The 13,050-nt window shown below is 42.4% G+C and overlaps 1 protein-coding gene across 2 annotated transcripts in view; it reads left to right on the top strand.

The window, feature by feature from the left end:
- CAPRIN1 (cell cycle associated protein 1) overlaps nt 1–13,050 on the top strand; it is a 117,344-nt gene that overhangs the window by 76,273 nt on the left and 28,021 nt on the right. For both annotated transcript variants that reach the window (XM_053720538.1, XM_053720537.1), the window contains exons 15-17: nt 9,283–9,424; nt 9,605–9,787; nt 10,619–10,719. In XM_053720538.1, the coding sequence (XP_053576513.1) occupies nt 9,283–9,424; nt 9,605–9,787; nt 10,619–10,719 (426 nt within the window). The remainder of the gene's footprint in view (nt 1–9,282; nt 9,425–9,604; nt 9,788–10,618; nt 10,720–13,050) is intronic.

Below are 13,050 nucleotides of genomic sequence, written 5' to 3'. Positions count from 1 at the left end.
AAGATTTACCTGACAGAGGACAGGCTAACAAGACTTCAAAGTGCTTGCCGCACTCTTCATTCCATTCAACACCCGTCAGTGGCTCAATGTATGGAGGTAATCGGCTTAATGGTAGCGGCAATGGACATAGTACCCTTTGCACGCTTACACCTCAGACCACTGCAACTGTGCATGCTAGGTCAGTGGAATGGGGATTACTCAGACTTATCCCCTTCTCTGAATCTGGATCAAGAGACCAGAAATTCTCTTCTATGGTGGCTTTCTCGGCCACACCTGTCCAGGGGGATGCCATTCAGCAGACCAGACTGGACAATTGTAACAACAGACGCCAGCCTTCTAGGTTGGGGTGCCGTCTGGAATTCCCTGAAGGCTCAGGGACTATGGAGTCAGGAGGAGAGTCTCCTGCCAATAAACATTCTGGAATTGAGAGCAGTTCTCAATGCCCTCCTGGCTTGGCCCCAGTTGACAACTCGGGGGTTCATCAGGTTTCAGTCGGACAGCATCACGACTGTAGCTTACATCAACCATCAGGGAGGGACAAGAAGCTCCCTAGCTATGATGGAAGTATCAAAGATAATTCGCTGGGCAGAGTCTCACTCTTGCCACCTGTCAGCAATCCACATCCCGGGAGTGGAGAACTGGGAGGCGGATTTCTTAAGTCGTCAGACATTTCATCCGGGGGAGTGGGAACTTCATCCGGAGGTCTTTGCCCAAATACTTCGACGTTGGGGCAAACCAGAGATAGATCTCATGGCGTCTCGACAGAACGCCAAGCTTCCTTGTTACGGGTCCAGATCCAGGGATCCAGGAGCAGTCCTGATAGATGCTCTGACAGCACCTTGGGACTTCAGGATGGCTTACGTGTTTCCACCCTTCCCGTTGCTTCCTCGATTGATTGCCAGAATCAAACAAGAGAGAGCATCAGTGATTCTAATAGCACCTGCGTGGCCACGCAGGACTTGGTATGCAGACCTGGTGGACATGTCATCCTGTCCGCCTTGGTCTCTACCTCTGAAACAGGACCACCTGATACAGGGTCCCTTCAAACATCAAAATCTAACTTCTCTGAAGCTGACTGCTTGGAAATTGAACGCTTGATTTTATCAAGACGTGGGTTTTCTGAGTCAGTTATTAGTACCTTAATACAGGCTAGGAAACCTGTTACCAGAAAGATTTACCATAAGATATGGCGTAAATACCTACATTGGTGTGAATCCAAAGGTTACTCTTGGAGTAAGGTTAGGATTCCTAGGATATTGTCTTTTCTACAAGAAGGTTTAGAAAAGGGTTTATCTGCTAGTTCATTAAAGGGACAGATCTCAGCTCTGTCCATTCTGTTACACAAACGTCTGTCAGAAGTTCCTGACGTCCAGGCTTTTTGTCAGGCTTTGGCCAGGATTAAGCCTGTGTTTAAAACTGTTGCTCCACCATGGAGTTTAAACCTTGTTCTTAATGTTTTACAGGGCGTTCCGTTTGAACCCCTTCATTCCATTGATATAAAGTTGTTATCTTGGAAAGTTCTATTTTTAATGGCTATTTCCTCGGCTCGAAGAGTCTCTGAATTATCAGCCTTACATTGTGATTCTCCTTATTTGATTTTTCATTCGGATAAGGTAGTCCTGCGTACTAAACCTGGGTTCTTACCTAAGGTAGTTACTAACAGGAATATCAATCAAGAGATTGTTGTTCCTTCTTTATGCCCAAATCCTTCTTCAAAGAAGGAACGTCTACTGCACAACCTGGATGTAGTCCGGGCTCTAAAATTTTACTTGCAGGCAACTAAGGAATTCCGACAAACGTCTTCTCTGTTTGTCATTTACTCTGGGCAGAGGAGAGGTCAAAAAGCTTCCGCTACCTCTCTTTCTTTTTGGCTTCGTAGCATAATTCGTTTAGCTTATGAGACTGCTGGACAGCAGCCCCCTGAAAGAATTACAGCTCATTCTACTAGAGCTGTGGCTTCCACTTGGGCCTTCAAGAATGAGGCCTCTGTTGAACAGATTTGCAAGGCTGCAACTTGGTCTTCGCTTCATACTTTTTCCAAATTTTACAAATTTGACACCTTTGCTTCATCGGAGGCTATTTTTGGGAGAAAGGTTCTTCAGGCAGTGGTTCCTTCTGTATAAAGAGTCTGCCTATACCTCCCGTCATCCGTGTACTTTTGCTTTGGTATTGGTATCCCAGAAGTAATGATGACCCGTGGACTGATCACACTTAACAGAAGAAAACATAATTTATGCTTACCTGATAAATTCCTTTCTTCTGTAGTGTGATCAGTCCACGGCCCGCCCTGTTTTTAAGGCAGGTAAATATTTTTTAATTTATACTCCAGTCACCACTTCACCCTTGGCTTTTCCTTTCTCGTTGGTCCTTGGTCGAATGACTGGGAGTGACGTAGAGGGGAGGAGCTATATGCAGCTCTGCTGGGTGAATCCTCTTGCACTTCCTGTAGGGGAGCAGTTAATATCCCAGAAGTAATGATGACCCGTGGACTGATCACACTACAGAAGAAAGGAATTTATCAGGTAAGCATAAATTATGTTTTCTGGGGATAGAGGAACTCAGAAAAAGTTTGTGGCACTTTGATTTAGACCTCATTGATCTTGGACTCAGACTCTCAAAGTCTATCAGGAGATGTTATTGCAGCTAGAACTCGGGCACTGGGTGGCATGTGTTTCATCTCCTGCGGTCTCATTTAATATAGAGCCGACCGTGAGATTATATTGAGTTTTTTTACAGACAGTGTGTGCTCTAAGGGGTTTCTCTGTCAGGTAGTGCTATTGGACTGAGCAGCGGTTTAAACTGAAGCTGTTCAGTCAGTTCTCTGGCTCCCGGTAACTACAATTAGACATCCAGCTGTTTTTTTGGCTTAAAGACAGCGTTATTGCACTGGCGAACGGGAGATCGTATGTTTATGTGGTAAACTGTTGGTAACAGACTAAGCAGTTATTATTTGTAGTTTTAATAACTCATTTAGGATGAGAGATCATCAAGGTCTACCTAGAAACGCATGATCCGTGTCAAGCATGCGTTTCTAGGACCGGACAACGACTGAATTCCTCTCCTGCTGAGTTCCGGATCGTCTTCTGAATTAATAGAGGGAAGATTAGCTCCGTTTTAGCGAGTCAGGTAGGCACCTCAACAAAGTTGCTGAGGTGTAGAGGTGCTATATTGCTTTCAACTTGTTGATTTACTAATTTGACAGGCTCCGGTAAAAAGTTACATGTTTAAATTTAAAGAGACAGTAACATTTTTTCACTTTTAAATTTTTTTTCTTATAAATTTAAGGTTTTTATTTGATAATTAAGCCATTGTGAACCAGTATGGACCAAGGGGCCTTACAAAATGTCACTTGCTCCTTGTGTTTTGATGCCAATGTGGAACCACCAATCCCTTTCTGTTCCTCATGTATTGAGAGAACATTAAATTATAGGGATAAAATCTTTTCTGAGAAAAAATTTTCTAAAGCAGATGTTGTCCAGGAGTCTGACGAGGTTCAATATATGCCGCAGCTTTCTCCTCAAGCGTCCCAAATGTTACCGCCCTCACATGCAGTGCCCTGCGCTTCCTCTCTAACTCCCGCTGGAGTTACTTTAAGGGACATTGCTTCTCTTATGTCTTCTACAATTTCAGATGCGTTGTCTACTTTTCCAATGTTGCAGGGAAAGCGTAAGGGGAAAATCAGACATTCAGTAATCAAAGTTTCTGACGCAGTTGTTGCTATTTCAGAGCCCCCCTCCCAGAAGCCTGAGGAGGAGGATACCGTAGTAGCATCTGAAGGTGAAATTTCAGATTCTGATAGTGTAATTCCTCTTGCTGATAATGAAATTGTATCCTTCAGATTTAAGCTAGAACACCTCCGTCTGTTGCTTAAGGAGGTTTTAGCTACATTGGACGACAGAGACTCCACGGTCGCTGTTATTCCTAAGAAATCCAGTAAGCTAAACAAGTATTTTGAGGTACCTTCTTCAATAGAGATTTTTCCAGTACCAGACCGAGCTTCTGAGATCATTGCTAAGGAGTGGGAGAGACCAGGTATCCCTTTTTCTCCATCTCCTATATTGAAAAAGATGTTTTTCATAGCCGACTCAATTAAGGAGGTTTGTCAAACAGTCCCCAAGGTGGAAGGAGCGGTTTCCACCCTAGCTAAGAGTACTATGCCCGTAGAGGATAGTTGTGCTTTCAAAGATCCTATGGACAAAAAGTTAGAGGGGTTACTCAAAAAGATGTATGTACACCAGGGTTTACTATGGCAGCCAGCTGTGTGCATTGCTACCGTCACTAGTGCGGCTGCATATTGGTTTGATGCGTTGTCTGATGCTATTAGGACAGACACTCCCCTGGATGAGATCCAGGATAGGGTAAAAGCTTTTAAATTGGCTAATTCCTTTATTATGGATGCTTCCCTTCAAGTTATCAAACTGGGAGCAAAGATATCAGGTTTCTCTGTTCTAGCTCGCAGAGCTATGGTTAAAACCTTGGTCTGCAGATGTAAGTCCAAACTATTAGCGATTCCTTACAAGGGGAAGACCTTGTTTGGACTGGGTTTGACGGAAATAATCTTTTTATTACAGGAGGTAAAGGTCATCTTCTCCCTCAGTATAAGAGAAACAAACAGAAGGGAAGACAGTGTAATTTTCTTTCCTTTCGAAACTTCAAAGGAAATTCTTCCTCTTCCGCCTCCAAGCAGGAACAGACTAAACCTTCATGGAGACCCAATCAGTCTTGGAATAAAGGAAAACAATCCAAGAAGCCTGCTATTGAGTCGAAGACTGCATGAAGGGTCTGCCCCCGATCCTGGTCTTGTGGGGGGGCAGACTTTTTCCTTTTTCGCTCAGGCTTGGGTTAGAGATGTCCAGGATCCCTGGGCAGTAAAGATAGTGTCCCATGGATACAAACTAGAGTTCAAAAGTTTTCCTCCCAGAAGCAGGTTTCTGCTTTCAAGATTATCTGTAGACCAGACAAAAAGAGTCGTTCTTACATTGTGTAAGAGACCTCTCTGACCTGGGAGTGATAGTTCCTGTTCCGATACAGGAACAGGGTCTGGGTTTTTATTCCAATCTGTCTGTGGTTCCCAAAAAAGAGGGAACCTTCAGGCCAATTTTAGATCTCATAAGTCTAACCAAATTTCTCAGAGTGTCTTCAAGATGGAAACTATTCATTCCATTCTCCCTTTGATCAAAGAGGGTCAATTTATGACAACAGTGGATTTAAAGGACGCGTACCTGCATGTTCCCATTCACAGGGATCATCACAAGTTCCTAAGGTTTGCTTTTCTAGACAAACACTTTCAATTTGGGGCTCTTCCCTTCGGTCTTGCCACAGCTCCCAGAATTTTCTCAAAGGTTCTGGGATCGCTGTTGGCGGTTCTTCAGTTACGGGGCATTGCAGTGGCACCATATCTGGACGATATCCTAGTCCAGGCGCCATCCTTACAACAAGCAAGATCTCACACGGAAATGTTATCCTTCCAGCGATCTCACGGGTGGAAGGTAAATTTGGAAAAGACATAAACAGGAAATTGAATAGCTTAGGCTACCCAACAAAAGTATACACTTATAGCACTCCAGAGTCCTAACAATTATGGTACAATCGCATAGAATTATTGAAGGACAATATATTAATGTTTAATATGTCAAGGGGTCAGATAGTGTAGTAATAAAATATAACTTTTATTAGGATAACTTAAAAACGACAAAAACATACAAACATACAATTAAAACTACGTAACGGAGGACAATCAGCTTGCAAATTAAAGTGAAAGCTAATAAAACAGCATCACTGAGGGCTCATGAGTAGAATGTGTAACTATTAAGGAGGAAGCCCTTAACAAGGAATACCTCCTGAGAAAGTGTAATATACACGTGTGCTTGGAAATAAAAGCTTCTGCTCATAATAGTATGTATACCACTGTAAGAGAAACCAAAAAATGTGGAAGGTTGAATTCAATATAAAATAGAGCAGAAATTATCTAGTTCTATGTGAAGTGCCAAGGTAAAGTTGGCACCAATATATATATTGAATCACATAAATATTGAGTCTGTTCCTGAAGCAAAAAGTCTCTAGCGTCACTCGAATAATCAAGTGTAAGTATTGCGTAATTATTACTGAGTAGTCAAATATGCATTTATGCTTGAGAACAGTTAAAACAGGAGTAACTGTGTATGTATGTCTTGCTAGCAAACATAAGAGATGTATAGCATTACATGAGTTGGTAATAATTTATATTGGTGAAACTATACAGGGTGCTACTGAAACTGCCTGTGTAGACTAAATGCACTGGGTAGCTAGTAATAACTTATATCAGTAGTTTGTGAGTCTCCTTATAATGTCCATCCATAAAGTTACAGTGCATAATACTGTCAGGGTTAGAGATCAAATATGTCCGTATCACTTTGTGCATACGAATATGTTTAGCGCAATAGAGACAACAGCAGCACAGTTACACAAGGTAAGTACTCTTATACACAGCACCACCCTTGGAACTCATAGTTATTATACTGGAGTATCCATATACTAGGCAGTAGTCCGCTCACACATTAAGTAGTGCCATTGGTATTTTCTTTTTGTTTCTTAAATTTGGAAAAGAGTTCCTTAGTCCTAAATACAAGGGTAACCATAATAGATTCCCTATCTATGAAGATTTTTCTGACAGAAGTCAGGAAATCAAAGATTTTCGATACTTGTCTAGCCCTTCAGTCCACTCCTCGGCCATCAGTGGCTCAGTGCATGGAGGTAATCGGGCTGATGGTAGCGGCAATGGACATCATTCAGTTTGCTCGGTTCCATCTCAGACCTCTGCAGTTATCCATGCGCAGGCAATGGAACGGAGATTATGCGGATTTGTCCCCTCCAATACTTCTGGAGCAGGAGACAAAGGATTCTCTTCAATGGTGGTTGTCTCGGCATCATCTCTCCCAGGGGACCTGCTTTCGCAGACCATCTTGGGTGATTGTGACAACAGACACCAGCCTTCTAGGTTGGGGAGCAGTCTGGGGCTCCCTAAAGGCTAAGGGAGTTTGGACTCAGAGTCCGCTCTTCCTATAAACATTCTGGAACTGAGTGCGATTTTCAATGTTCGCCTGGCCCCAGTTAGCCTCGGTCCAGTTTATCAGGTTCCAGTCGGACAACATAACTTCAATGGCTTACATCAATCATCAGGGAGGAACAAGGAGGTCCTTGGCGATGATAGAGGTAACCAAGAAAATCCAGTGGGCGGAAATCCACCCCTGGGATGTGGATCACCGACAGACAGCAAGAGTGGACAACTGGGAGGCGGACTTCCTGAGCAGGCAGACCTTTCATCGGGGGGAGTGGGCACTCCATCCGGAAGTGTTTTCCAGCCTGATTCTCAAATGGGGTCAGCCGGAATTTGATCTCATGCATCTCAACAGAATGCCAAGCTTCCGAGTTACGGGTCGAGGTCCAGGGACCCTCAGGCGGTACTGATAGACGCCCTGGCGGTACCTTGGACCTTTTAGTCTAGCATACCTATTTCCTCTGTTTGCTCTTCTTCCTCTGGTTATTGCTCGAATCAAGCAGGGAAGGGCCTCGGTGATCCTTATTGCACTGGCTTGGCCTCGCAGGATTTGGTATGCAGATCTGGTGGACATGTCATCTCTGCCACCTTGGAGGCTTCTGTTGAGGAAGGACCTTCTAATTCAAGGGCCCTTCCTTCACCCAAATCTAGTTTCTCTGAAGCTGACTGCTTGGAGATTGAACGCTTAATTTTATATAAGCGGGGCTTTTCAGAATCGGTCATAGAGACCATGATTCAGGCTTGTAAACCTGTAACTAGAAAGATTTACCATAAGATATGGTGTAAATATCTCTATTGGTGTGAATCCAAGGGCTACTCATGGAGTAGAGTTAGGATTCCTAGGATTTTGTCTTTTCTCCAAGAGGGTTTGGAGAAAGGATTATCAACGAGTTCCCTAAAGGGTCAAATTTCTGCCTAATCTATTTTGTTACATAAACGTCTGGCAGATGTTCCAGATGTGCAATCTTTTTGTCAGGCCTTGGTTAGGGATCAGGCCTGTGTTCAAGCCAGTTACTCCTCCTTGGAGTCTTGATATCTAAGGAATGCATAAGCTCAAACAGAGCCCCTTGAAGAACTTTGAGAACCAAATTAAGTTATCTTGGAAAGTTTTTTTATTTTTTGTTGCTATTTCTTCTGCTCGTAGAGTGTCGGAGCTCTCAGCGTTGCAGTGTGAGTCCCCTTACCTTATTTTTCATTCTGATGAGGTTGTTTTACGTACTAAATTAGGATTTCTTCCTAAAGTTGTTTCTGATCAGGAGATTGTTCCTCCTTTGTGCCCTAATTCTACTTCTCAGAAGGAACGGCTACTGCACAATTTGGACATGGTTCATGCTTTAAAGTTTTACCTGCAGGCGACTAAGGGTTTTCGTCAGTCTTCGGCTTTGTTTGTAGTTTTCTCAGGAAAACGTAAGGGACAGAAAGTTACGGCTACTTCTTTCTTTTTGGCTGAAGAGTAATACGTTTTGCATATGAGACTGCTGGACAGCAGCCTCCAGAGAGCGTTACGACTCATTCCACGAGGGAGGTTGCTTCCTCATGAGCATTCAAAAATGAAGCTTCTGTGGAACAGATTTGCAAGGCTGCAACTTGGTCCTCTCTTCATACTTTTTCCAAATTCTTCAAATTTGACACTTTTGCCTCAACTGAGGCCGCTTTTGGGAGAAAGGTTCTTCAAGCAGTGGTGCCTTCTGTTTAGATTCCCTGTCTTGTCCCTCCCGTATCATCTGTGTACTCTAGCTTGGGTATTGATTCCCAATAGTAATTAAGATGATCCGGGGACTCATCGTGTCATTAAAAAGAAAAGAAAATTTATGCTTACGTGATAAATGTATTTCTTTCTTGACACGATGAGTCCACGGTCCGCCCTGTTTTTAAAAGACAGGTTATTATAAACTTCAGACACCTCTGCACCTTGTTACTTCCTTTCTCTCCGTTACTTCGGTCGAATGACTGGGTTGGGAGGGAAGGGAGGTGATATTTAACAGCTTTTCTGTGGTGCTCTTTGCCGCCTCCTGCAGGGCAGGAGAGGTATTCCCAATAGTAATTAAGATGATCCGTGAACTCATTGTGTCAAAAAAGAAATAATTTTTATCAGGTAAACATAAATTTTCTTTTTTTTAATAAATTAGTTGTTCTCTTCCGAGAAGCTTTTTGGAGCAAAACACAGCTGTAGCGAAATGTACATCATGTGCAAAGATTAAAATATTTTAACTCCTTGTTACATCCTGATATTTTCATTGTTGCAGGTTTTCAATATGAATGCACCTGTACCTCCTGAGCCAGAACCACTGAAACCGAACCAGTACCAAACCAGTTACAACCAGACCTTTCCAGGGCAGCCTCACCAAGTGGAACAGTCTGAACTTCAGCAAGAGCAGCTACAAACAGGTGATGTGCTCCCAATGGCAATGCAGGGTTAAATTATTCCTATAACGGCTATACTAGATGGCAGGTTTCTGATTTACTGGTGGATTTAAAATGCCAATCGATTGTAAGCATGTGGTGACCTGGGCACCGAGTTGTTGCTTGTTGGCCCTTATTCACTTGGTGACCAATTTTTTTCTGTAGTGAACACATACCATGCGGCGTCGGACCAGTCCCCCACTGGGCACCAGCAGCCCCCGCAACAGAACACTGGATTCCCACGTAACAACCAACCTTTCTATAACGGCAGAGGAATGTCTCGCGGAGGACAGCGGGGCAGCAGGGGGTTGATGAATGGATACAGAGGGCCATCCAATGGCTTCAGAGGTACGAACTGGACTGAGCTGCATGCCTCCTGGAGTGTTGATGATTTATGGTTGAGGGGCTTACCCATCTATAGAGCTGATAGGAGGGCAGTATAGTGGTTTTTTTTTTTTTTTTGTTTTGTTTTTTTTGTTTGGTTTTTTTTTTTTTTTTTTTTTTTTTTTTTTTAAATCCCTTTACATGTGCCATTACTCTGAACCTGAAGCGAGACACCAATCTGGTTATCTTTGCAGACATACTCCTGGTTTGTTGCCCAGCCTAAGGAATCAGTTTCCTTAAAGGAACAGTCTAGTCAAAATTAAAACTTGAGTGTCATTTTAAACAACTTTCCAATTTAAATGTACTTTGTTCTCTTGGTATTCTTTGTTGAAAGCTGAACATAGGAAGGCTCATACACTAATTTCTAAGCCCTTGAAGGCCACCTCTTAACTCAAAGTATTTACATTGTTCTCACTCCTGTGGAGTTATTTATGAGTCAGCACTGATAGGCTAAAATGTAAGTCTGTCAAAAGAACTGAAATAAGGGGGCAGTCTGCAGATGCTTAGATAGAAGATAATCAGAGGTAAAAAGTGTATTGATATAAGCGTTTGTTTATGCAAAACTGGGAAATGGGTAATAAAGGGATTATCTATCGTTTTAAACAATAGCAATTCTGGTGTAGACTGTTCCTTAAATTGAAAAAATAGAGAGAAATGGCTTCAGGGAACAGTTGCTGACTGTCTTTAATGCCAGTTACACGTGCTGTCTCTTTTCAATTTGTGCAATAAAGTATGATGCCACGCTGGAGTTTGTGTTCCATAAATATGTGATGATAAAACTTGTCTCCCCCACAGGAGGATATGATTACCGTCCCTCTTTCTCAAACACTCCAAACAGCGGTTACTCCCAGCCACAGTTCAGCGCTAATCGCGATTACACTAACAACTACCCCCGGGTAAGTATCTGATCTTTTCTGTGCATTAAGAAGTAGTTGTGTGCGGCACTGTAATACTTTGTGAAATTTGCTGAGTGAAAGGGACATGAAACACATTTCTTTCATGTAATTGGCAAGAGTCCATGAGCTAGTGACGTCTGGGATATACAATCCTACCAGGAGGGGCAAAGTTTCCCAAACCTCAAAATGCCTATAAATACACACACCCACAATTCAGTTTTGCAAACTTTGCCTCCTATGGAGGTGGTGAAGTAAGTTTGTGTTAAGATTTCTACGTTGATTTGCGCTTCTCAGCATTTTGAAGCCCGATTCCTCTCGGAGTACAGTGAATGTCAGAGTGATGTGAAGGGAGTATCACCTTTTGAATGCAACTGTTTTCCTCACGGGAGATCTATTTCATAGGTTCTCTTTTATCGGTCATAGAGATTCATCTCCTACCTCCCTTTTCAGATCGACGATATACTCTCATATTCCATTACCTCTACTGATAACCGTTTCAGCACTGGTTTGGCTGTCTGCTATATATGGATGGGTGTCTTTCTTCTGTTAAGTGTGATCAGTCCACGGGTCATCATTACTTCTGGGATATTACTCCTCCCCAACAGGAAGTGCAAGAGGATTCACCCAGCAGAGCTGCATATAGCTCCTCCCCTCTACGTCACTCCCAGTCATTCTCTTGCACCCAACGACTAGATAGGATGTGTGAGAGGACTATGGTGATTATACTTAGTTTTATATCTTCAATCAAAAGTTTGTTATTTTAAAATAGCACCGGAGTGTGTTATTACCTCTCTGGCAGAGTTTGAAGAAGAATCTACCAGAGTTTTGCTATGATTTTAGCCGGAGTAGTTAAGATCATATTGCTGTTCTCGGTCATCTGAGGAGTGAGGTAAACTTCAGATCAGGGGACAGCGGGCAGATGAATCTGCATAGAGGTATGTAGCAGTTTTTATTTTCTGACAATGGAATTGATGAGAAAATCCTGCCATACCGATATAATGTCATGTATGTATACTTTACACTTCAGTATTCTGGGGAATGGTACTTCACTAGAATTACACTGTAAGAAATACATAAAGCTGTTTAATAACTAGAGATTATGTTTAACGTTTTTGCTGGAATGTAAAATCGTTTTCATTTGCTGAGGTACTGAGTGAATAAATGTTTGGGCACTATTTTTCCACTTGGCAGTTGCTTAATCTGTTTTCTGACAGTTTCTGTTCTCCCTCACTGCTGTGTGTGAGGGGGAGGGGCCGTTTTTTGGCGCTTTTACTAAGCATCAAATATTTCAGTCAGCAACTCATTGTATTCCCTGCATGATCCGGTTCATCTCTACAGAGCTCAGGGGTCTTCAAAACTTATTTTGAGGGAGGTAATTTCTCTCAGCAGAGCTGTGAGAATTATAGTTTGACTGAGATAAAAAACGTTTATTCTGTAATTTGTTTCCTGCTTCAGAATTTGTTATCTTTGCTAATGGGATTAAACCTTTGCTAAAGTTGTGTTGTTTACAAGGATTGAGGCTATAACTGTTTCAATTTATTAATTTTCAACTGTCATAGATCTTCTGTGCTTCTTAAAGGCACAGTACGTTTTAATATTATTCTAATTGAATTGTATTTCCAAGTTGCAAGTTTATTTGCTAGTGTGTTAAACATGTCTGATTCAGAGGATGATACCTGTGTCATTTGTTTCAATGCCAAAGTGGAGCCCAATAGAAATTTATGTACTAACTGTATTGATGCTACTTTAAATAAAAGTCAATCTGTACAAATTGAACAAATTTCACCAAACAACGAGGGGAGAGTTATGCCGACTAACTCGCCTCACGTGTCAGTACCTACATCTCCCGCTCAGAGGGAGGTGCGTGATATTGTAGCGCCGAGTACATCTGGGCGGCCATTACAAATCACATTACAGGATATGGCTACTGTTATGACTGAGGTTTTGGCTAAATTACCAGAACTAAGAGGTAAGCGTGATCACTCTGGGGTGAGAACAGAGTGCGCTGATAATATTAGGGCCATGTCAGACACTGCGTCACAGGTGGCAGAACATGAGGACGGAGAACTTCATTCTGTGGGTGACGGTTCTGATCCAAACAGACTGGATTCAGATATTTCAAATTTTAAATTTAAACTGGAAAACCTCCGTGTATTACTAGGGGAGGTGTTAGCGGCTCTGAATGATTGTAACACAGTTGCAATACCAGAGAAAATGTGTAGGTTGGATAAATATTTTGCGGTACCGACGAGTACTGAGGTTTTTCCTATACCTAAGAGACTTACTGAAATTGTTACTAAGGAGTGGGATAGACCCGGTGTGCCGTTCTCA

Source organism: Bombina bombina, chromosome 7 (genome assembly GCF_027579735.1).
Source record: "Bombina bombina isolate aBomBom1 chromosome 7, aBomBom1.pri, whole genome shotgun sequence".
NCBI classification, from domain to species: Eukaryota; Metazoa; Chordata; class Amphibia; order Anura; family Bombinatoridae; genus Bombina; species Bombina bombina.
Note: the sequence above shows the minus strand (reverse complement) of the source record. Positions and strands in the feature narration are given on the sequence as shown.